This window comes from Cavia porcellus, unplaced genomic scaffold (genome assembly GCF_034190915.1).
Source record: "Cavia porcellus strain 051 isolate PalLab524CR breed Dunkin Hartley unplaced genomic scaffold, mCavPor4.1 scaffold_18, whole genome shotgun sequence".
Lineage (NCBI taxonomy): Eukaryota > Metazoa > Chordata > Mammalia > Rodentia > Caviidae > Cavia > Cavia porcellus.
Genome location: NW_026947501.1, coordinates 72,043,192 through 72,066,153, shown reverse-complemented (window position 1 = coordinate 72,066,153; position 22,962 = coordinate 72,043,192). Strand labels below are relative to the sequence as shown.

At 56.3% G+C, this 22,962-nt stretch overlaps 1 protein-coding gene across 6 annotated transcripts in view; it reads left to right on the top strand.

The window, feature by feature from the left end:
- Nucleotides 1-22,962, top strand: part of Rgs12 (regulator of G protein signaling 12) — a 75,188-nt gene that overhangs the window by 9,695 nt on the left and 42,531 nt on the right. For all 6 annotated transcript variants that reach the window (XM_063230263.1, XM_063230264.1, XM_063230265.1 and 3 more), the window contains exons 2-3: nucleotides 5,158-7,132; nucleotides 17,170-17,286. In XM_063230263.1, coding sequence (XP_063086333.1) covers nucleotides 5,255-7,132; nucleotides 17,170-17,286 — 1,995 coding nt within the window. In that variant the 5' untranslated portion in view covers nucleotides 5,158-5,254. The remainder of the gene's footprint in view (nucleotides 1-5,157; nucleotides 7,133-17,169; nucleotides 17,287-22,962) is intronic.

Below are 22,962 nucleotides of genomic sequence, written 5' to 3'. Positions count from 1 at the left end.
TGGTTGATGAGGTGGTGACCATCAGGGGGGTTGTGTGGTGGGAGCTGTACTCTCTGTTTCACCCATGCTGTCATCAGTTTCTTTCTGGCATGTGCAGCATGATTTGCTTCCTGGTCACCACAAATGCAGTTTTGTGGCGCACATTTCAAAATGGTTAACCACGCCCTGTCCCAGAGGTGACTGCGGTGCAATTTTGTCTGTCAGTAGCAGGAGTGGTCTTGCATTGTGGTCTAGCATTTGAGGTCCACATCATGTGACCTCTGAGCTGTTTCATCATGTGACCTCTTTGGCACTGCTGCAAAACAGACTAAACGTGGATGTGGCTCAGAGCACTGCTTGGTGTCAGTGGTCAAGAGTCCTGTGGGTCCTGCCAGGTCCCTTGACCAGAGCCTCCCATGCCTGGGGTCCAGGGGTCCATCAGAGCTGCCCGGGGAGCAGCTGCTTTACAAGCTCACTGTCATGGTAGTTGGTGGCCCCAGAAGCTCCATGTCCCAGGTTACACTGTGATTGGAAGACTGTGTCTTGCTGGCTGCTGGCCAGGACCTGGTCCCTGTCTCCTTGGACATGTGGTTGGGGCAGCTCGAAACCCAGCCGAGGGAGGGAGAGAGACAGGAGCACGACAGAAGCCACAGTTTCTTTATAACCTCGTCTTGGAGCAGTGTGCCACTCCCATGACTTGGTTCTGTTAGATATGACTCACAGGGCCCTGAGGGAGGAGCCTGATCGGGTCATAGGGCATCTAGGTGGCACCTCTCACTGTCCTGCACTAGTCCCTCTGCATACAGGCCTGTTTGGTACCCCATTCACTCCAGGTGCAGAGTTAGCCTCTGGGTCAGCTGGCGGGGGCAGCGTGCGTGGCCACAGCTTCTGGAAACAGTTGCTCCCCCACACCTGGGGTGCAGCTGTGGCCAAGAGGGACCCAAGTAGTCCTACACCAAGTGAAGGGTGAGGAATCTAAGGGCCAACGGGGCAGTTTCAGATGGCGATGACATGTTTAGAGGAGGGGACAGATGTAGGGAGCTCTATGGGGCCTAGGGACACAGGTACCTGTGCTCTCTGGGCTCCTGTGACACAGGGCTTCCTGCCACCTAGACACACTGTCCCTTGGACCCTGGCCTCTGCAGATGCTGGGGAGTGTCCCCTTCTTCTCCAGTGGAGGGATTTCTGGGCTGGGTGCACAGCGAGCCAGGTGTCTACATGCAGGGCTGCTTAGGGCGGCCAGTGCAGGTGATGCAGCCCATGCTCCTTGGGTGGGGAGCACTGTGGGGATGTGGCAGGGGAACCTGTGGTCCCTGACTGTCCTTGCTAGTGAGAGGGCTGGGTGGAGCTAGGTGAAGCTAGGTGGTGGGTCAGGAGCAGATGAGAGTGGGGCCCCAGGTCCCATGTAGGCCTCTGGAGGTTGGCACAGTGGTTTTCTCCCTGTTGTTGTTAGGTGTCCCCTTCCTGTTCCTTCATTCTCCTGAGTGTGCGGAATGCGGTCACCGTTACCTGCGTTCCCTCCTCCCCTCTAGCTCTCCAGGATGAGGACGGCATAGGGGGAGCCACACCTGGCCACAGCGCGTGCACAGCACAGCCCCCCCCCCCACTGCGTGGTCTGAGTGGGAAGCCACGGATGTGAAGGGGGAGACCTTGTCCTGTTTTGCACAACTAAGAGTGAGACATGTTACTCATAACGGTAACGTGTAGAAACGTGTAAAAACGCCTCTGTCACTCCTTTCCTTGACTACACAAGTGGTCCACACTTTTCAGAACACTGGAAAGCATGCTGTTCCTCACTGTGACAAAATACCCGAGACAGCTCACAGGAAGCGGGTTTCTCTCTATCCTGGTTTGGGGGCTTCAGTCTGTGATCATTGGCATTGTTGCATGACTGGGGACCAGGCCCTCAGCACATGGCCTTTGTGGGACCCTTGAGGGTGATTGGGTTCTGATACCAAGCCCTTGGTTTCCAGCCCCTCGTGGGTGCACGCTGCAGAACCCTGTCCTAGCCCTTTCCTGAGCCGGGTCCTGTGAGGGGTAGAGGTGTGTTTAGCACATGGTGGAGAACAGACGCAGGACACCTGATGCCCTGCTCTTGGGACTGCCTGTCACCTCCCACCTCTTACACCTCCCTATCATACCAGCCCTGTGCAGAGTGAAGTCAAAGCATGAGTTTAGGTAGAGTCAGTGACATTCGAGGCATAGCCGGCCTGGAGAGTCCTCCAGCCACAAGTGCCACCCCTCTGGGCCTGGAAGAATGGCAGAGGGGAGGCAGAGAAAGGCCCTTGCCAAGGAGAGGGCCCGAAGAGGTAGGGCGGGGCCTGCCCAGTCGGCTTTGTCCTTATGTGATCACCATGGCCACCAGGTGTGGGAGTCGGAGTGGGCGGGTGCTGTCTTAGGGTCCTGTAGGCTGAGTGGGTTTCTCAGGAAAGGCTGTTTCCAGGAAGGGAGCTAGGACTGAGTTCCACAGACGCTGTGATGACTGGTGGCTGTCACAAGGCCCAGAAGTGGCCCCTGGTGATTTGGGAATCTTCCTGGGCAGCCCTGCTGGCACCGTGTCCCCCTGTGCCCAGGAGGCCAGGTCTAGGTCTCCTGTGGGGTGAGTCAGGTGATGAGAGAGCCCGGGGTTTCAGGAGGTGGGCCCAGGGCTGAGCATGGTGTAGAGCTGTGGGAGATGGCAGCAGGGGTGATGTAGGGGCCACAGGCTAGAATCTATGTGGGGCACTGACCCAGTGCGCAGGGGAGGTGCCCTGGTGCTGGCCGGGATACCCTGTCGAGTGGCAAGTGGAGGCGGTAGGGTCTTTGGCAGCAGCCTGGCTGGAAGGAGAGCTTGCCAACACCGGTGCTGACCAGGCCGGGCTGCAGGGAGACTGGAGACGTAGGTGCCAAGTCCGATGGGCCCCTTTGTGTTTGGCCCCTGTCTCACTGCCTGGGGACGGATGCTGCAAATGGCAAGTCTGCCCACTCCTTTCCATTCCCTTCTGTCTCTTTTGGACTGGGAGTGTTTACCTGTAACTGTGGACTTGGAATTTTCAGCAGTGCTGGAGATGTTGAGACTCAGTGACTCTTCAGCGTGGACTGACCGCACTTTGCATCACAGATGCTATGAGCCTTTTGGGCCCAGGAGGTGAAGGGGTCAGGTTCACCATTAGGCCTGGCCTGGTAGGCAGGGCTTTGGGAGGTGAGGGTTCCCAGAGCAAAGCCCACTGCTGTTGGCGGGGGAGGGGCCTGTTGGGAAGGCTGGGAGCAGGGCTTGGAAAGCTCCTCCCCTCCAAGTAAAACACCAAGAGGAGATCATCTCCCACCTCATGCCCCTTTTTCTCCTCCTCCAAGGTCCTTGGGATTTAGTGCAGTACTGTAAGTGCTGTCCTGCAACTGTGAGATCATGAGTTCCATCCTTAGTACAAAAACCAAAAAAAAACCCCTCTCTCGTGTTCTGTGTTTGAGCCTGAGGAGCATAGGCTGAAGCTTCTCAAATTGTGAGCCAAAATAAGCACCCTCTGCTTTAAGCTGTGGGCACTGGGTTTTTTGTCTCAGCCTCTAGAGGGTCACCAAGACACAAATCAAAACATTTTCCTGAGACTAAGTCAGTGGGGCGACTCTGGGTTCGCCCCACTGTGCATCCCACCGCTCCTCTCTCGGCTTCTGTTTCTGCAGACAGAATCTATTTAGGGTTCTGTTACTGGGAACTCTATCCAGGACAGGGCTGCTCTGACAGCGGTGACTCAGGAGCAGCTTGTGAGATGTGGCATCTGCTACCCTGCTCTCTGAGCTGCAAACTGGATCGTTGTTTACGCTGCCTCCAGATGCGGCAGCAGAGTTCTCACAACCAGGTGGGATTGGGAACCTGGAGGCTGGAGGGTACCCACTTTGGGCCCTGTGCCGCTGTGCTGACCTTGAGCCCTGCTTCTCTATGGGAGTCTGGAGTCATAGTGCCTGCGGGGTAGAGGGTGCTGCAGAAGCACCTCCCATGAAAACCCTGGGCCCCTAGTACCCCTGGGCTCCTTGTGGGGGATTATGTGCATCCTGAGTGAGCCCTGCAGGGGACCCTGGTGCTCCCCTGTACTCTGCCCTGGTGCCTTCTCCTGTGGGATTTTGTCTCTATCCATCTTAGCCCTGTGTGGGCCTTGTCCCCTGGTTGGTCCCTGGCCCCCGTGGCCTTGGGGACCCTGGGGCAGGTCTACTTCCAGTGATAACAGTGCTGTAAATTTTAAGGTCATGCCTCTGGGAATAATTAAACAAGGGTTGTATTTGTTTGCTTTTCTGGTTGTTTTTGTCTCTTCTTTTGGCTGACCACTGAAGTTTATTGACTGAAATTGTTTCAGACTAACACATTTTTTTCCACATGGCTCTTTGTTAAAAATAAATTAATTGTTAGGGAGTAAGGGCTTGAGAGAACATGAGGTGACCCCTTCCAAGGAAAAATACTCCATAAAGAGTCAGTCTGCGGTCAGGTAAAGGTGAATGGGAACCTTTGGGGCTCAAGGGACTCTGCCTGCCAAGGCTTCTCTTTCATTCAAGCTGCTGAAACCAGGTACCATGTCTGAGCCCTGTAGGCATAGCCCGGCACTTAGCTCTGTGGGCCGCCCACCTTTACTTCCACCTTGGTGGCGGGTCCTTAGCTCAGCCTTAAGATTCCAGTGTGCAGCCTGCATCTCCATCTTGACAGCACAAGGTAACAGGGTACTTTTGTTGTGGGGGCCTGTCTTCTTTCTTTCTTTTTTAATGCAGTACTGGGAATTAAGCCCGAGGCCTTCATACTGAGCTACATCCCAGCCCCTTTTCATTTTTTATTTTGAGATGGTAGTCACTAGGTTGTCCAGATGGGATTCATATTTGCCATCCTTCTGCTTCAGCCTCCCAGAGTTCTGTGTCACCACACTTGGTCTTTGGTGTTTTTTTAGTATGAGTTATCGTGTATGCACATGCATCTGTGTTAGACAAGTGTTCTACCACTGGGTTACATCCCCAGGTATTTTTAAAATTTTCATTTTGAGATACAATCTCTTTAAGTTGTCCAGGGTGGCCTTGAACTTGCAAGCCTCCTGCTGCAGGGTCCCTAGTAGCTAGAGCTACAGGTGTGCACCACCTCACCTGGCTTTGGGTTATTTCTTTATGTCTGGTTAGTGGCAGAAATTCAGGATTGTTAGTAATGAGCTGTGTACTTTTCCTCTGCAGGGCATTACTGCGGCAGAGCACATGGCAGCGTCAAGTGTTCCTGGTGCCCTGGGTCCCCCCGAGTAACCGGGCATGTTCCTGGGCCTGGCTGCTCCCCATGATGTACAGGGCAGGGGAGCCAGTGAAGAGGCCACCCCTGGGGCCTGTGCCCCCGCGCTTGCGGAGCGTGGAGGTGGCCCGAGGCCGCGCTGGCTACGGCTTCACACTCGCAGGGCAGGCACCCTGCGTGCTCAGCGGAGTCATTCGGGGCAGCCCTGCAGATTTCGTTGGCCTCCGCGCCGGGGACCAGATCTTCACCATCAATGAGATCAATGTGAAGAAGGCCTCGCACGAGGATGTGGTGAAGCTCATCGGGAAGTGCTCTGGCGTGCTGCGCCTGGTCATCGGCGAGGGTGCCGGTCACCCCGAGGCCTGCTCCAGTGATGACGAGGGCGGGCTCTGCGAGGGCAAGGGCTGGCTGAGGCCCAAGCTGGACTCCAAGGCCCTGGGGATTAACAGGGCGGAGAGGGTTGTGGAAGAGATGCAGTCAGGGGGCATTTTCAGCATGATTTTTGAAAACCCAAGTCTTTGCATGAGTACCCCAGAGCCCTCCCAGGGGAAGCAGAGATCCCTGTCAGAGTCAGCCTCCGTGCGTCTGGAAGGCAGTCCCAATGCTGTGCAAACCGGCCTACTCTCTAAGGAGGAGTTAGTGCGAGTGATCCATGATGACTCTGTTTTCAGCGCCGGCCCGGAGAACCTGGACAGCTTCGCACTGGATGCGAGTATCCTGAATGTGGCTATGGTCGTGGGCTACCTGGGTTCCATCGAGCTGCCCTCTACCAGCTGCAACCTGGAATCTGACAGCCTGCAGGCCATCCGTGGATGCATGAGGCGTCTTCGGGCCGAGCAGAAGATCCACTCACTGGTCACCATGAAGGTCATGCATGACCGCGTGCTGCTGTGCTCTGACAAGGCCTGTGTGGTGGCTGAGTACCCGGCCGAGAAGCTGGCGTTCAGTGCTGTGTGCCCTGATGACAGGCGGTTCTTCGGGTTGGTGACTATGCAGACAAACGATGATGGGAGCCTGGCCCAGGGCGAGGAGGGTGCCCTGAGGACATCCTGCCATGTGTTCATGGTGGACCCTGACCTGTTCCACCACAAGATCCACCAGGGCATCGCACGGCGCTTTGGGTTCATGTGCACGGCAGACCCTGACACCAGCGGCTGTTTGGAGTTCCCAGCATCCTCACTGCCAGTGCTGCAATTCATCTCCATACTGTACCGGGACATGGGCGAGTTCATCGAGGGCGTGCGGGCCCGTGCCTTCCTGGACGGCGATGCCGACGCCCACCAGAACAACAGCACCAGCAGCAACAGCGACAGCGGCATCGGGAACTTCAACCAGGAGGAAAAGAGCAACCGGGTGCTTGTGGTTGACCTGGGCGGGGGCCTGAGCAGGCACGGCCCAGGCAGCAGCGCCAGCTGGGAGGGCGCAGGTGCCAGGAGCTCGCAGTCCTGGGCTGCATCCTGGAGCAGGTCCTTCTGCCACAGCCCTGAGGGGTGTGCCTCGTTTGAGGCCGGTCCACAGGCAGACAGGCTGCGGGACTTGAGCAAGCACCTGGGGCCAGCCTCGCACACTGAGGGCACCCCTGCCTCGCTGTGGAGTTCCGTCCCTCCTTCCAAGAGGGGCTCTGCCAGCACCAGCTGTGGTCTCAGCCAGAGGTGGCTTCCTGTACACGTACTCCAGGAGTGGCAGTGTGGCCATGCCAGTGACCAGGAGTCCTACACGGACTCCACAGATGGCTGGTCCAGTGTCAACTGTGGCACGCTGCCGCCCCCCATGAGCAAGATCCCCGCGGACCGCTACCGAGTGGAGGGGAGCTTCATGCAGGCCCCGCTGAGTGCCCAGAAGCGGGACTGGGCCAGGAAGGCTTTTGGAATGCAGAACCTCTTTGGGCCTTCTCGAAATGTCAGGAGGACCAAGGAGGACAAAAAGGTAACCCCCTCCCCACCTGTTGGAAGGCTGTCTGCTCCACCCTGCACAGCCTCCAGTCCTGGGTCTCACCTGTCCCCTGGGGCTGACTCTGACCCTTGTAATTCTCCTGGCCTAGGCAGACTTCTGGGTGCCTGAGGGCCCTGCTGCTGCCTCCCTGGCTGTCGTGGCTGGAGACCTTCACATCTGTGGCCCTGGGAGTTGTTATTCCTGGCACAGTCCTTGCATCCTTGCATCTGAGGTGGAAGGTTCTTGCAGCCCTGAGAGCAACTTGCTTTCACTTTTGGTTGGAAGAGGAGGTGGCCACGGTAGAGATCTGGATGCCACCAGGGCCACTGTTGTGCCCCACTCCTGGGTCTGCTGCTTCTGCCGGCAGTGTCGGACAGGAGCTCTGAACCCAGCTCATGCTTTTACTCCTATGCTTGAGCCCAAGGGTGAAGCATGGAAGACAGGAACTCCAGGGGACTCGAACAGAGGGCAAGAGGAGCACCTCCTATGGCATGAACAGGGCAGGCGGGACCCCTGGTGACCTCACCATAGAGGAGGCTTGTGAGGTGTGCCCACCCTGAGTTTTTTTCTTACCCCTACCACCTCTGCCTGCAGCTAGTCTCCGAGTGCCCCAGGGACTTACTATGCTGATGATTCGAGGGTCACTTAGAGAGGGTCACTTAAGTGACTGTTCTGCATGTGCCCCTGTCCCCCACTTCCTGTGCAGTCTGGCTGAGCTGACTGAGGAGCCGGTGGGCATGGAAAGAGCCCAAGAGCTCCCAACCCAAGAGGTTGCCGCGGGCCAAGGAGTGCTAGACGCAGTGTGTGCGATGGCTTCTGTATCTGCCTGGGCAGCTGCAGCAGGTGCCCCTGAGGGTGCTGGTGTCTGTCATTATTCTCCTAGGTCTGGTGCCCAGGGCCCGGGGTCAGTATGGGGTCTGGCCTGTGGTCAGGGCTGGCCCCTCACTCTGTGCTGTGCAAGCAGCATCTCCTGCCTGTGTCCTCCCTGGCATCCCTCTGGGTGTGTCTGCATCCCCTTCTCCTTAGATGCCTGCCACAGCCTGGTAACTCACTGAATTCCTTTGATTTCTTTGTATTTCTGTCTCCAAATACAGCCACAGCCTGAGGCTCTGGGGCTGGGATCCCACATGCAGATTTTAAGGGGCGCAGCTCAGCCTATGGCAGTGTCTCCATGAGACTGATTGGCCAGTACCAGACTCCTAAAGGACAGTTGAGCCTGTGCCTACGGACAGACACTGCGGGCAGCACAGGACCAAGGCAGGTCCGGCAGGGAGCTGTGGCCTTCACTGTTGTGTGAAAGTGGCAGTTTTATAGCCACCTTGCCTTGTTCCTCGGAAGCCACAGGGCAGAGTGAGAACCAGAGAGTGACTTGAATGTGCGTGATGGAACTGTCAGACCAGAACTGGCAGAACCTTACACAGTTTCACGTGCTACCTGTAAATGATTGAGTTAAATCTGGGTCAGGTGTGATTTGAGCCTGGGTCAGCAGTTGGACTACATTCTGTAAGATTCGGGTCTCTGTTCAGGTTACTCTTCTGGCCAGGACATGCGGGAGCAGAAGGCAGGACCTTGGCTGACCTGGGCAACTCTGAGGAGGTGGGGTTTAGGGGTGGGGGACAGGAGTACGGGAAGGGACAGCCAGGCACCCGACCAGCCTCTGTGTGGTCTGGGCCCTAGCGAGGTGGGACTTGTCAGAGTGAAGCCACCGTGCTCTCGCGGGGCCAGCCTGTTGCGTGGGCTTGGTTTCCCATCACCTAGTGAGGTTTTAAAGATTTACCCAGCGTGGGCATAGCTGTGGTTTATTCGTTTTAACTCTTCAATACCCTGTTGCATGAATGTGCTAACACACGCACATACACACTCATCTGGCACGTCATCAGCAGTGCTGCGTGTCTCCTGAGGTGGCTCAGACTGGCCGGCCTGGTGGCTGGCAGGCTGGCAGCGTGCTGTGGTCCTGTGTCAGCGCGGCTCTGACCCACACTCCCCTGACTGCGCGGGCCTGGGGCTCCTCCTCACCTCCTGCTGGCTCTCCCGCCGGGCTGCCCCTCCGTGTCCCGTGTGTTGGTGTGGGTTTGATGTGGACTCTTCCCTCCCCCGCCGAGGGCTTATTGGCTATCCTTCTGTGTCTTGCAGTGATTAGAACGTGTGTAATCATTTTTCTCCGTTTGTTTCTTAAATAATAGATGTGTTGCTACTCTGAGGTAAGAAAGATTTTCTGTCCCCCACCACTTAAGTTTCTTGGGTTTAATTTTTGTGACTAGAATCAGGGGGATAGGAAGTTTTCCTGCCTGGGCAACCAGTTTTCTAGCACCAGGTTCGTTCTCTTTTCTGGTCAGCAGCATCCTGCTCTTGTGGATTGTGTGTTCTTGTGCTTGAGGCTCTGTTCCTCTGCCCTCTGTTTTTTCCCGTTGTCAGTGGCCTTAGTCTACTTTGCAGATGTGCTGTCAACGTTGCTGATGGTTAGAGAAATAGAAATTGAAATAACACTGAGGTTCCATCCCACCCCAGTAGGAGTAATCATCGTGAAGAAATCAAGTAACAAATGCCAGAGAGGCTGTGGGAAAGAGCCCTTCTGCGTTGTTGGTGGGGATGTGAGCTAGTACAGCGACTGTGGAGGCAGCTTGCAGAGTCCTCAGAAAGCCAACACGTGGAGTTCTGTTTGACCCATTGAGTCCCCTGCTAGGTACCCAGAGTTAAAGGCATCACTGTACAGTGACCCATGCGAAGCCATGTCCACAGCAGCCTCGTTCATCATAGCTGCATCTGAGAAGCAGCCTGTATAAGGCCCATCAGCAGATGGAGGGAAGAAGAAAGCGTGTTCCCACATGGCGGAGAACTACTCAGGCAAAAGGGTTATCAAGAATGAGTTATTTGTAGGAAAATGGATGCACCACGAGACCTTAGTGCTAAGTGAGGTTCATCAGACACTTAAATGTGGCATGGTTTCCCTTACACAAGAAGCCTAAAATATAAAGAAGAGCAAAACAAAGGAAGTAGGAAGACAGATCAGAGGAGACAGGACCAGAAGGTGGAGAGGAGGGTGAGAGGGTGAAGAAAGGCTTAGGGGGTGTCATGTACATGCTCCAGCCCCACACACACATAAGTGTCGGGTACTATATACGTGAGCTTACCAAAAAGTGCGCTAGTGCTGGGTAGTGTGTTTGTGCGTCTGGCAGCATGACTGTCCAGACTGGGCTGCTTTGAGGAATGGAATCAAGGCGAAGAATGGTTCTGAGGAGCCTTCCCAGGAAGCATAAGAAGAGAGAAAACCCCTGGTGGGCGGTGTCCTGAGAGGTCACAAGAGTGGGCTTCTTGTCCAAGGCCCTTTGTGTCCAAGTGGCCAGGTCCCTGGCCATGACAGGTCGAGGTGGACAGCCCATGCTCCTGCAGGGCCTCCAGAGACAGCACAGGGCTGCGCTGACCACGCCCCATCGGCCCCTCAGGGTCTCGCTGCCTAATTAGAATGAAGCACAGGGAGCTGTGGTGAGCAGCAGTGGTCACTACCCCATGCTGTCCCTGCATCCCAAGTGTGTGGTCTCTGGCTGAGCTGAGCTGTGTGCGTAAGGCTGCCTGCCCACACTGTTGTAGCCCTGTCCCTCGCTAGTAGCTGACTTCTTGTGCTGACTGGCCAGTGAGCTGCCCTGCTGCAGGTCAGGCCCCCGTGCCTTACCTGAGCTGTGCCGTGACCTGCTGTGTGGTCTTACCCATGTGACAGCCATCTGTAACCTCTGAAGCGCTTGCATTGTAATCTGTGGGTGAATCTGGAGGATTCATGTCTTTAGGATGTGGGGCTTTTCTGTCTATAAAGATGCTATCTGTCTCCGTTTCAGTTTTCTCTGCTGCCTTTTGGCATATTTATATAATTTCCTACAAAAACATCTTTAATTAGATATATTGCTTAGTTATAATTATGCCTTTGAAGCTTATGTAATTTTGTTGCTATGATAAATAGTGCCTTTTAAAAATTGTAAGTTCTTGTGATATCTAAAAGTACAGTTCATTTGTGGCTTTTAATACCCAGCTTCATGGCCGGGGATTTAGCTGAGCAGCATAAGCACCTGCCTTGTAAGCACGTAGTCATGAGTTTGATCCCTGGTATCAAAAAAAGAAAAAGAAAAAAATTAAATTTTCTTCTAAAAAAATACCCAGATGTCTGGTTAAGGCTAAGGAAGCTCCCTTTTGTTTGTTAATACTCGTCTCAGTGAATGGTGTTTCACTTTAGCTCTTCTTTTGATTATTTTGCATTCACTGAGGTCATGTGGGTTTCTTCCTTTTGATGCTAATATGGCAAATTGCAATAATAGATTTTCAAATATTAGGCCATGCTTGCATTCCCAAGATGGATCGAGTGATCATCTCTTCGAACACTGGTGGATTTGCGCTGCTAATGTTATTTTGCAGAATTTAAAAATTGATATGTTTGAGAGTGTCTTATAATTTACCCTTCTGTCTGTGTTCGTCTGCATTTGGTATCATGTTCTGAGTCTTATAAAATTATAAAAATCAGTAGCAGAATTTTACTTTCTCTTTTTCCTCTTTCTTTTTTCTAGTATAGTGAAGCTCTTTTAAAAAAATTTGCAGTGAGGCCTGTTCTCTCTTTACTGGTGTGGCAAAGCCAGCTTTCTCTGAGTGGGTGCCTTCTGTCCTCGGTGTGGACTTCTCCAGCCTTCCGAGTTTCAGGATCATCCCAAGGAGTGGCACATACATGGATTTTACTTTTCCAGTCCAATTTGAGGTTCTTCTGAGAGCCGGAGATTAAGGTCAGAGGGGTGACAGACCACATCCTTGTCTGTGCTGGAGGAACAGCAATGGGCCTGGCCCTAGGTACGCTGAGGCTCGGCACATCTCTGCAGACCCAGTTTCCAGCTTCCTCCTGTCCCGGGCCTCTGTTTTCTGCTCTGCTTTGTTTTCAGTGCCTGGCCATTTCCTTGGCCGACCCTTCCTCTGCTGCCGTGGAGGGCAGGGCTTTGCTCTTGTCTTAGCCCAGATTCTAGCTCACACTGCTGAGGTCCTGGTGACACCGTGCACTGCTGTCCTTCCCTGCAGACTTGACTCTGTCTCTGGAGCAGGAGCCCAGACTTTCCTATGTCCCCTCTGCAGGGTGATACAGCAGCTTCCTCAGCAGCTGACACAAAGTGTGCACGGCCACCTCTGCGGTTTGTCCCGTTTACATCTGAGCTGAGATGGAATTTTAGGGATTGTGAAATCACTTGATGTGGACTTGGAATTCTTCCTGCTGTGTGGAGTTCGGTTGGCATAGTCCTGCCCAAGTATGTTGCTCCCCAGCTGGGTGCTGTGGGGCTCTGCCTCTGGGAGTGCTTGGGGAGCTGGTCCTCTATCCCAAGGGGGCCCCAGGCCTCCTCGTCCCCCTCAGAGACACAGATGTGGCCCCTGGGAGGTCTGGGTCTCTCCAAGTCCCTGAGCAGCAGTGATCCCACCTTCCTTGGGTTTCCCAGGCAGCTGCCACCTTCTTTGTGGCTTTTCTGGGTCTCTGTGCCCCAGCAGGGTCAGCCCCTCTTCATGCTGGGTTTTCTCAGCCAGCTGCCGTGTGGCATCTGTCTCCTGTGTGGGTGTGGCTCCATGTGACAGGAGAAGCCAGCTCTTAGCTCATCCTCACCATTCTGTGTGTCGCTGCTCAGGAAGCCTTCTGGACTGGCCTAAATTCTGTCTCTGTCTCTCTCTGTGAGCTGGAATTGAACCTGGGGAGCCCTGAGCTACACATCTCCTACACCTCTTATTTTGAGACAAAGTCTGGTTAAATTGCTCAGATTGGCATTGAACTTGTGAGCCTTCTGCCTCAGCCTCCTGAGTAGCAGGGATTATAGGGGTGGGCCATGGGCCTGGCCTAAGACTGCCTCTTGCTTAGAGTTTCATGTATTTGTAATATGGACGACTTACTCTGGAGAAGCCCTGGGGAAGGGTGGGAGCGGTGACCCAGACAGACAAGCCTGGCCTTCCTGCCCTCCCTGCTGTGGTTTAGGCTAGAGACTGATTGGCTGGGCCTTTTTAATTGTAGCAGTGCGGACAACAGAAGAGAAATACCTATAATGCATTACATCAAAATTTAAAACTTTTCTGCAGTGTGTGATCAACAAGGTGAGGCAGCAGGTCACAAGATAGGGACACAAGGGTGACGCATCTGAAGTGGGTCAGTGTCCAGAGCATAAGGAGCTGCTGTACCCTCAGGGACGGAAAGGTGGATGACGGGTTAAAACACGAGCAAAGGGTGTACATGGACATCTCCGCAGGAAGATACCCAGACGCAAGATTCCAGTGGCTGTGGGGCAGTGTGTGTCCATGCTGCGAAACTTCCCTCTTCCCCCTGCTAGACAGGGTCCTGAGGGTGTGTCATGCTCAGAGCTCTGTGCGCTGCTGGCATGCGGTCCGCTGGCCACGCCACCCTGGGAGTCAGTATGGCTGCCCTTACAGTGTTGTCAGCGGAGTTGCTGCATACCCAGGTGGCCCACCACCTGGAATTGGCGAATGTCAGAGGGTAGGGACTCAGGCCTGTTCCAGCAGCATTACCCACAGCGCCCACGTTGGCGAGACCTAGTGTCTGTCAACAGAGGGACTGAAAAGTGCGGTATGACCTCCGTGTACCGGGGAGTCGCTCAGCTTCTGCAGGAAGGCGAGTCTGACCTACTGCACCTGGGATGAATCTTGAGGACCCTGTGCCAAGGGCAGTCAGTCAGCACCCTGAAGATCAGTCCTGTATGAGTCTAGTCCACTAGAGCCTCAGACTCAGAGGCTGCACTGAGGGCATGTCCAGGGTCCGGGCGTGCATTTCCTGATCTGTAGTTGTAGTCTGCAGGCCAGAAGTTCTGGAGATGGGTGAGCTCTGGGCAGCTCTGTCCAGCTGGTTAGGACCCAGGGTGGCTTGGTATGAAAGAAACTTGAAAATGTGATAAAAAGACTCTATGGGGGAGTAGCACACTAGCCGGGGCTCACCCAGGACCCACTCCCCCATGACCTTGAGCATGACCTTCCCTGGGTGGTATCTTGCTGGAGCCCTGGCTGCAGTGATTTCTGGCCCTGCATTGGTGCCTGGGGGGCAGGCAGCATGGTGTTGGGACTGAGTGATCAGGAGGTCAGTGCTGGGCAGCACGCAGAGGTCAGCAGATTAGGCTCTATGCCCACCTTCTCCCAGCTGTCAGATGGGGTCCCACTGCTTTCTGGGCCTCTTCTGTAGGGGACACACCGATGACTGGCTGTCCGTTGGGAGCTTGGGTACAGCCCCGAGCAGGCAGTGTCTCTCCAAAGTGGACTGGCCATATGCAGGCCTGGCTGTGACTTCTGTGCCTGGCGTTTTTGTGCCTTGCGTGGCCCAGTGACTCGAGTGCATTGCTGTGGGAGTAGAGAGAGCTGGGGGCTTGGGTTAGGCTGCTGACCTGCTGCCTGCCCCCTCTCACTTGCAGGTGTAACGGAGGAGCTGGGCTGTTGCTCCGTCAGGGCACCTGCACCTGCAGCTGCCTGGCACTCACGTCAGACCAGCAGGGGGCTCTAGTAGTATGCAATGCTCTTTTCTGCTGTACACTGGGGGCAGTGGACCATGGGTTTCAGAAACAAAGGCTGAAGTTCGTCCTTGGCACATGTTACTGGGATCACTGCACCTTTTCCTCCAGTTGATTTTGTTCTCTGTGGGAGCATGTTTCTCTTCCTTACGCAGCGCCCTCTCAGTGCGTCTGCGCATGCCTGGGAGTCCGGCTTCCTTTCTCCTTCCTGTGGGGACGTGATGCAAGTTCTGAGCAAAGCAGCTGGCGGTGCAGCCCCATGCCGCCCGAGCAGGGTCTCCATGTAGTGACTACGTGTTAAAAGTCAGTCCGTTGGGGATCACAAGGCCACAGGTTTGCTACTCACCTGTGGAGAATAGGTGAGTGCGCACGCCTGACCCGTGCAGTGGTGCATTTTAGGTGAATCTTGGCACTGGCTCTGGTCATGGGAGACTGCCTAGGTCCCTGTTGGGAGTGTGTCCTGAACTTAACTCCATCTGGGCTTCCAGCTCCACCCTGTGGCCGTGCAGGCCCTTCGGGGCACCTCCTCACTAGCTCTTGGCTAGCACGAGTCCTGGGTGCAGGTAGACGCTGACCATTGTGGGGAGGAGCCTGTGTCTCCTTGGGGCTCTGTGCTCTCACTCTATCTGTCCCTCTGGCTCAGCTCACAGTTCCCTGTGTGGAGGACAACAAGAAGAGGAATCCATAATCTCATCTAGACCAGGGCCTGAGGGGATGCTGGGTTTCAGGGACACAGGGAGTCTAGGGGAGTCATGGGTTCAGGCCAGGACCCCAAGGATGTGAACAGGGAGACATAGGAGGCCAGCCCTGGACTCGGGCACCTCTGGCCGGTGGGGTGGGCCTGGAAAGGAACTGGGTAGAGTTTGGAGCCACAGCAGCTTTGGGCCTAGTTTTCAAAACATGTTTCCTAGACAAGTGTTTCCCCACTCTGTCACCTGCAGTGTGGCTAGCAAGGGACCCTGAGAGGCACTCTGGTAAGTAGGCTGTGTGGCAAGAGGGTGGGGACCCAAGCCTGGATCCAGAGTACCACCTGAGTGGCTGGACTGTGCCACCACAGCATGTAGTCAACGTCTTGGGTGTCACAGCAAAGCTCCTGTGGTGGTGACCAGGGTACCTGTGGTCAGGAGCTGCCCGTTGATGACTCCTCTGACTTGACCCAGAGCCAGAGGAACACCACACCTGACTGTCACCTGGGACCAGTGCCTGGGCTTGAGCTTGGGCTTGCACAGAGACCTGGCCGCCCCAGCCCCAGCTGGCTCCCTTCACATACTCCCTAGATCTGCTGAGGGCTCCAGAGAACAGTCTTTGAGCCCCTGAGCCTGACTGTGGTGCAGAGGAGCACTTTTCCCATGAGTCCCTGCACACTAGGGGGGCACCACAGTCCAGCTTTCTCTGCTCTGGGTTCCCGGTGAGCCCCACCTCTAGGTTTTCTCCATGGAGGGAGCCATTGCAGTGCTCTCTACCCTGTGGCACTGGGCATGGGAGAGGTGGTCGGTGCTGGCACCTCTGTGTGTCACTCCTGGCTTGGGTCACCATGAGCTGGCACATGCTGTCCCTAGAGGGCAGGTCTCAGCACAGTGACCATTTTTCATCAGCCGATGTAGAACAGGGCAGGACAGGGAGTGTGTGCAGGGTCAGGCTGTGCCTGTGGACCCAAGAGATAAGAGCTCTGGGACTGAGGTCCTGGTGACGCCTGCCAGCCTGGGTCACTGGCAGGAGGAGGGGGGAGATAAAGATTAGTGAGGGGGTGGGTATGCACTGCACTGGGGTGGCGAGGACCATGGCAGCCTGTGTGGAACTCTGGAGTGTTGGTGTCGCTCCTTTGCCATTCCTGTCACCAGTGGGGTGAGAGGCAGGTCCGTGGGACAGAGTCTGGCCCTAGATCTGTCAGGGAATCACTGCAAGTTCCCACTCGATGCCCAAGACCACTCTGTAGGTAGAGAGAGCTTGAGAGCCCTGGGTAAATACATCACCTCCTTGTCTGGGACAGGGTGGGGTTCACATGCTGGGCCCCAGCTCACCAGCTTTCAGTCTTCACCTTAAGACACGCAGCTCATTGGATGGGCTGGCTGCTATGGCCTGGGGAGCTGGACATGGTGTCTTGGGCCAGTCACTTCTTGGCAGAGCTGATTTGGAATTCTGACACGAGGGTGGTATTCAGGGCTCTTGTTTCCTGAAACACTGATAGAGACAGTTGTGGAAAGGATGGCCTTGCCAAGGAGCAGCCCCCACCTTGACACATGTCACCCTTCCCGTGCTTCCACGTGGGTCGAGTCTGCTGCTGCTGGGCTTTGGGGTTCCAGTGGGGCTGGGAGCCGGTGCACAGTGGGTGAGTGTCAGAACAGGTGCCCGTAGCTGGGGTGACTCCTGCTCTTCACTTTGCACTTTTTATTGCCTGAATCCGTCTAACATAAACTTCCCTCTGAGGTGGCTTCTACTCTGGTCTCCCTGTTCTGTTTCAAAGGCTGCGCACCGGAGACCTCAGGTGGAGGCCTGACACCTGTTTTCCTTTGTCTTTAGGGCTCCAAATTTGGCCGAGGAATTGGACTTGCACAGACATCCCAGCGCAGCTCTGCCCGAAGATCCTTCAGAAGATCCAAGAGGTTCAGCATCACCCGTTCTCTCGACGACCTTGAGGTTGGTCTGTGCCAGCTTTTCCTTCTGTTTAAAGGTGCACCACAGCCTGGGGGCTGTGCTGATCCCTTTGGCTTCCTGGCACTGAGGCCCCTGCACTCGCTGTGTCCGGGCCTGTGGATCTGCTGTGGTGCTGTGCCGTGCTTTTGCTGCTGTTAGGAGGCGGTGTGCACCTCACCTGCATCTACATGGCTCTGCTGGGCTGTGGCTGTCAGAGCACAGCTTACGCTGGGCCTTGGCACAGCACCCAGGGGTGTGGGTGCAGGGGCCAGGGCTGGGAGTGGTCAGTGAGGCCCTGATATGCCCTCCAACGTAGGGATGCTGAATCTGTGACTTGCTTTGACCACATTGTCTGGAACTAGACATTCCATGTTCTTGGGTTTCACCTGGTGCCTTGAGGTGGTCAGGAGCCCCTCTAAGGCTGAGGCCGATGTGCTCCCTGGGAGATATGCAGCCCAATCCGTAGTCAGCCAGTCCAAGGCTGGGCTGTCTGTGCAGCCTGGCTCCTATCTGATCTGCCTGCTGGACACTGTCACCTATAGCCCTTGCCATCACCTGCAATTCGGGCTCTCCTGGGTTCATGATTTCCAGTGCAGTCATGGATGGTGGTGCCTGCTGTGCCCTAAGGTTAAGGTTAACTATGGCTGCGCCCAGATGCCGAATCTGGCCTCCTCACATTGCAGGCCTTGCTCCCGGAGCTGGCAGGTGCCCACAGCCTCTAGGGTCACGAGGCTGCAGCAGCGTGGCATGTGCAGGTGCTCTGCAGCCTGGGCCTCTTTACAGGTGTGGAAGAGGGGTGGTGAGTACCCCTGTGTCACAGAGGAGGGTGTTGAGGCAGTGCCATGCAGGGTGTGAAGACCACAGCAGGATGCCATGCTGGGCAACTGCACCTGAGCTCTTGCTAGCCACTGCCCACTCTGAGACACCCTGCACACCCGGCAGCAGGGCCAGGTCTCGTTTGTCCACCCAGCCCATCATCCTGGTTGTCCCTGTACTCTGGGAACTTGTTCTTCATTTTCTTTTTTTTTTTTTTTTTTATCGGTACCAGGGATCGAACTCATGACTGCCTGCTTTCAAGGCAGGTGTTTTATGCTGCTGAGCTAAACCTCCAGCCCCTTGTTCTTCATTTTCAAGAGCAAGAACATGTTAGACGAGATGATGGCACTGTGGAGCCCGTGGGCTGCCCTGCCGGGGAGGGGAGTTCACACTCACCTCAAGGCTGAGAGGGTGCAGCCACATGGGTGTCTGCAGAGGGGCAGAGGCACGGACGCCCTCTGTGTGTGATGGGAGCCTTGGTGATTTGGGTAGGTGGCAGCCTGGGCTTGCGGTGGGCAGTTCATGTCATTTGCTTGCAGCTCACCGCCTCTCTTCAGGCTCGGTCTGGAAGGCCAGGGAGCTGTGGCTTGAGGGACGCATGCTGTGACTGTGTGGAGGGGCCCTTGTGGTGGTGTGTGTGGTGGGGCAGGTGGGGCCCACCTGGAGGGCAGCATAAAGGGGGGAACTAGAGCCGCACGGGGCAGCTGGGGCCAGGTGACCACCAAGGTTCAGGTGGCCACTGTCCTGGGCCAGAGCCCTCAAGATGCAGTCATTGGACAAAGCTGTCACCAGGAGGGCCCCCTGGGTGGGACTAGCGGACAAGTGAGACCGTGTGTGGGCTCTGTAACAGATGGTCCCTTGGTTGGGAGGGCTGGGGTTGCCAAGGCCTGTGCTGGCCCCTGTCCTGGAGTTTCACTGCCTCGGCTGCACCCCAGCACTGTGTGGTGCTCTTCCCATGTCTCAGTGTCAGTTGAGAGGCCAAGGCTGAGTATCGAGCACCTGCAGGGCCAGGAGGTGCCACTGGTTAGGTCCTGGCTCTTGCCTGGCTGACTAGCCTATCCTGGGCATCGCTGAGCTCTGTCCCTGCCTGATACAGCTGAGACCCCTGCCTCTCACTGCGCCCAGCCCTTGTTTGTCACCAGAGTCCAGGTCCCTCTGCACTGTCACGCTCTGAGCCTAGCTGCTGCCTGCCTGGGTGTAGGCCTGCAGGTGGTAGGTGGCAGGAACTGCAGTGGTGGGCGCTGGGCAGCAGAGGGTGCCCGGGTACCTTCCTGCAGGGAGGTGAGGTTCTGGGTGGAGAAAGGATCTCCTACTTGGTTGCTTTGCCGCTAGCTGCGAGCTGTTATTCTTACTTGTAGCGTCGCAGTCCCGAGCTGAGAGCAGATGGAGTCTGAGCCAGCCCCAGACGGTGTGTGGCTGGGGCCTCCCTGCCCCTGGCCGAGCTGGTTCCTTCCCTCTTGGCTCCTGCTCCCCCTGGGACTTGGTTGACCTGCAGTGTCACCTTTTTCCAGGAAAAGAGTCTGTGTAGACACCCCAAAGGGGCTCTTCTTTGCTGTGTCTAAGTTGGTGCCTTGCTGCTTGCGGGAGAAGTTCCCCTGGATGGTTTCATTCTCTTGCGTAGACTCCTCTGAGCTGCTCCCAGGGAAGCTGTCTTGGTCCTCTGAGGCCCTGTGAGCACAGAGGAGCGTGCTCCCTTTCAGGGTTCCCACTCAGAGGGTGGCCACAGCAAGCCGCCTGCACTGTGCCAGGGTGGCTCTGACTCGGGGACACAGCTGTGGACAGAGCCTATCCTGGCCCTATGGTGCTGGCCTCTGGTCAGGCTGCTGCAGGAAAAGGTGCTGGCTGGGAGCAGTGGCTGTGCGTGGAGGTGTGGGGGTGCTGGGAGCAGCAGGGCTGCCTTTTCTCTCTCCAGTGTGCATCTGGTGATGCTTGGATCTGGGATGGGGCAGTGGGGGAGTGCTGAGTTCTCCCTGGGGGGATTTGGGGACTGTGGCCTGCCTAAGGCTTCCTGTGCTTAAGAGCAGGAGGAGCCTGGTGCTCGCACTCGAATCTGCAGCTCTGGGGCCCCTATGGGAGACCCTTCCTCCAGGGGTGGCTGCGCAGCCCTGCCCAGGTCCTGGCAACCCGTGGACAGTGTGACACATGTGAGGTGTGGCCAGCTCCCATGCAGAGGAGGAGGCTGGTCAGCTGCTTTCTGCAGCGCCCTTCTCATGGCGTCGGGACCCAGAGGAAGTGTGTGTTCCCGTTCCCCAGAGGCCTGGTCAGGTGGGGCACTGGGGTGCACCCTCTCACTGAGGCTCGTAGGATGAGGAGCCCCTCCCACCACAGGGCTTCCCCAGCTCACAGGCCTGGCCTCCTGCCTCTGGGCCAGCACCTCCTGTGTTCTCATTGCCTTTGCTGCAGCTTCCTCCTCCTGGCCAGCCTTTCACTTCCTCTGGTCACATGGGCTTTGGCTGTACCATGTGTTCACACCTCTTGTTCCTGAGGACACCAGCCCCTCCAGCCACTGCTTACTCTTGTCCCACCCAACCCCTCTGGCCCTTGGTGGCTGGTGCAGAAGGACAGGCCTCAGCGTGGGTAGAGGGCTCTTCCTGTGTTCAGCCACTGGGCTTCACAGGGTGCGAAGGACCCCGGGGTGCCCACCAGGAGGGTGAGAGGGCTAGAGGGAGGCCTCGTGGCCCAGACTGTGCTCCTGGTCCTCGGTGTCGGGCAGTGCTTGTGGCTCCTTATTCCCAGTTCAGGCAGGCCAGGAAATGAGCAGGATGGCCTGGGGCCTGAGCTGTCATCCTGCCTGCTTCAGAGGAAGAAGATAAGGTGGGGTGGGGCTCAGGGTGACCTCATCAACCCCACAGGCCAGGGAGGGCAGGCCACCTGTGCAGGTCCTGTTACCCTGTAGACGAGATGGAATGTGCTTCTCCTCTCTGTGACTGCACACGCTGGGAGCAGGCATTTCCTTGGAGGTGATTCAGAGTGCTGCTGAAGTGGTCTTGTGGGTGTTACCAGTGGAAGGGTCTCCTAGGGTCCCCCGGCTATTGCCAGGGTCTAGGAGAGCTTGTGAGGCCAGGGTACTGCTGTCCCCTGTTCTGATCCAGAGGCTACCGTCTTCCAAACTCAGAAATCAGAGAGGGAGGGGCTGGGGATTTAGCTCAGTGGTGCAGTGCCTGTCTGGCAAGTATGAGACCCAGAGTTCCATTCCTGGTACCAAAAAACCCCAAAAACCAAGAAATCAGAAAAGGAAGGAGCCAGGTCTCAGGGCCACAGGGCTCCATCACCCCGAGAACCTCCGCTGCCTTTTGAGGAGCTCTGAGAGTGAGAGAGAGAGAGAGAAAGAGAGAGAGAATGTGTGTGTGTGTGTGAGGCAGGAAAAGCCTCAGCCTGGGGTTCCCCTCATAGGTGGGGAGGTGGTGCTGGGTCTGTCTGGGACTGCAGCCTGGCTCTGTCTTGGGCTCTGTCACTGAGACTAGTGCCTAGGGGACGCCCTGCCAAGGACAGGATCTGAGCCTACTCTAGGCCATGCAAAGCCACCACTTTTGAACTGATGACAGCAGAGGCAGCGTCACCTTCCATCAAGGGGCAGCTGAGTCGGGAGACAGTGGCTGCCTGGTCCTTCCTGGCCTGTCCTCCTGGGGCTGGACAGAGAGGAAGGACCATTGGCTGCTGAGAGCAGCTCCCTGGTGTACTCCCTGAAAGTCCCAGTCCTTCCCGGCCTCTTCCCTGGGCTGCTTGGTGGAGGTGGGGTACACTCTGTCCCTCCTCTGCTGGTGGTAGACCTCCAAGAAGGGTGGCACCCACTTGGTCTATGGCCTGCTCCCTGGCAGGAGGCCAATGCCTGTCACAGTGTAAACCGACCCTCACCACCTTGCAGGTTCTGTAAGGGATCGGACAGTTCTCCCTCAGAAGAGCCCAAGTCGGTGCCAGTGGTGCCTCCCCAAGGGGCCCTCAAATGGCCTTTGCTGTCTACAGTTGGCAAGGGGCTGGCAGCACCCAGGCTCTTCAACATTCACAGGAGGTAGGGGACCCCAGGCTCTGGAAGCGACCTCCTCTTCGTTTCTTCTTCCTTTGGCAAGCTGGGACTGTCCCAGTCCCTCCCTCTGAGGCCGTGGACAACACGGAGGGTTTCGGGACTGTGCCAGGTTCTGCTGGCTGCCACGGAGGAGGCGCATGCAGATGGAGCAGTCCCAGAATAGCTCTGTGCAACTGTAATTAAGGTTGCGAACCACACCACACTGCTCAGAAACAAATTCCCTGCAGCTGCTGTGCTGACTGAGAAATTACCCCCTCAGCTGAAGTGTTATTCTTCTGATTTGGTGGAGGAAATACTTTAAAAATGATCTCACGGCGTGATTTATATAAATGGCTCTTCTGTGTATGAGACGATTGGGATAGTCTGAGGCCCCCGGCTGACCACAGCTTCCTCCGTGTCCTGTTGCCATGGGTGAGGGAGGAGCACAGGGACCTGGCGGAGACCCCTGAACTTTGCTGACACACACAGGCACGCTGTGGTGTGGAGGGAGCATTTTAGACTGAGCGCCTGGCTTAGTACGGAAGTTCTCCTGCCTTAAGATGAATCTGGGAGGAGAGTCATCCAGTGAAACGGACGCCTGCCAGGAGCAGCAGGTGAGTTGTTCCAGCAGTGGCTGTGCTTGGCAGCCTGCTGTGGGAAGGCTGACTGCTCTCTTAGCCTCCTGTGAGTGGCAGTTCCGGGGTTTCCAGGCCTTTGGCAGAAGTGCTTCCCTGGGTTGTCTGCACCCTGGAGCAGGGAGCCGGCAGTGGGCAGCTCTGGGACCACGGGGCCAGGTCCAGCACGGGGCTGTGGGGTGGGTCAGAGTCCTGGAGTCCACCTCAGCCCCCGGAAAGCACCCA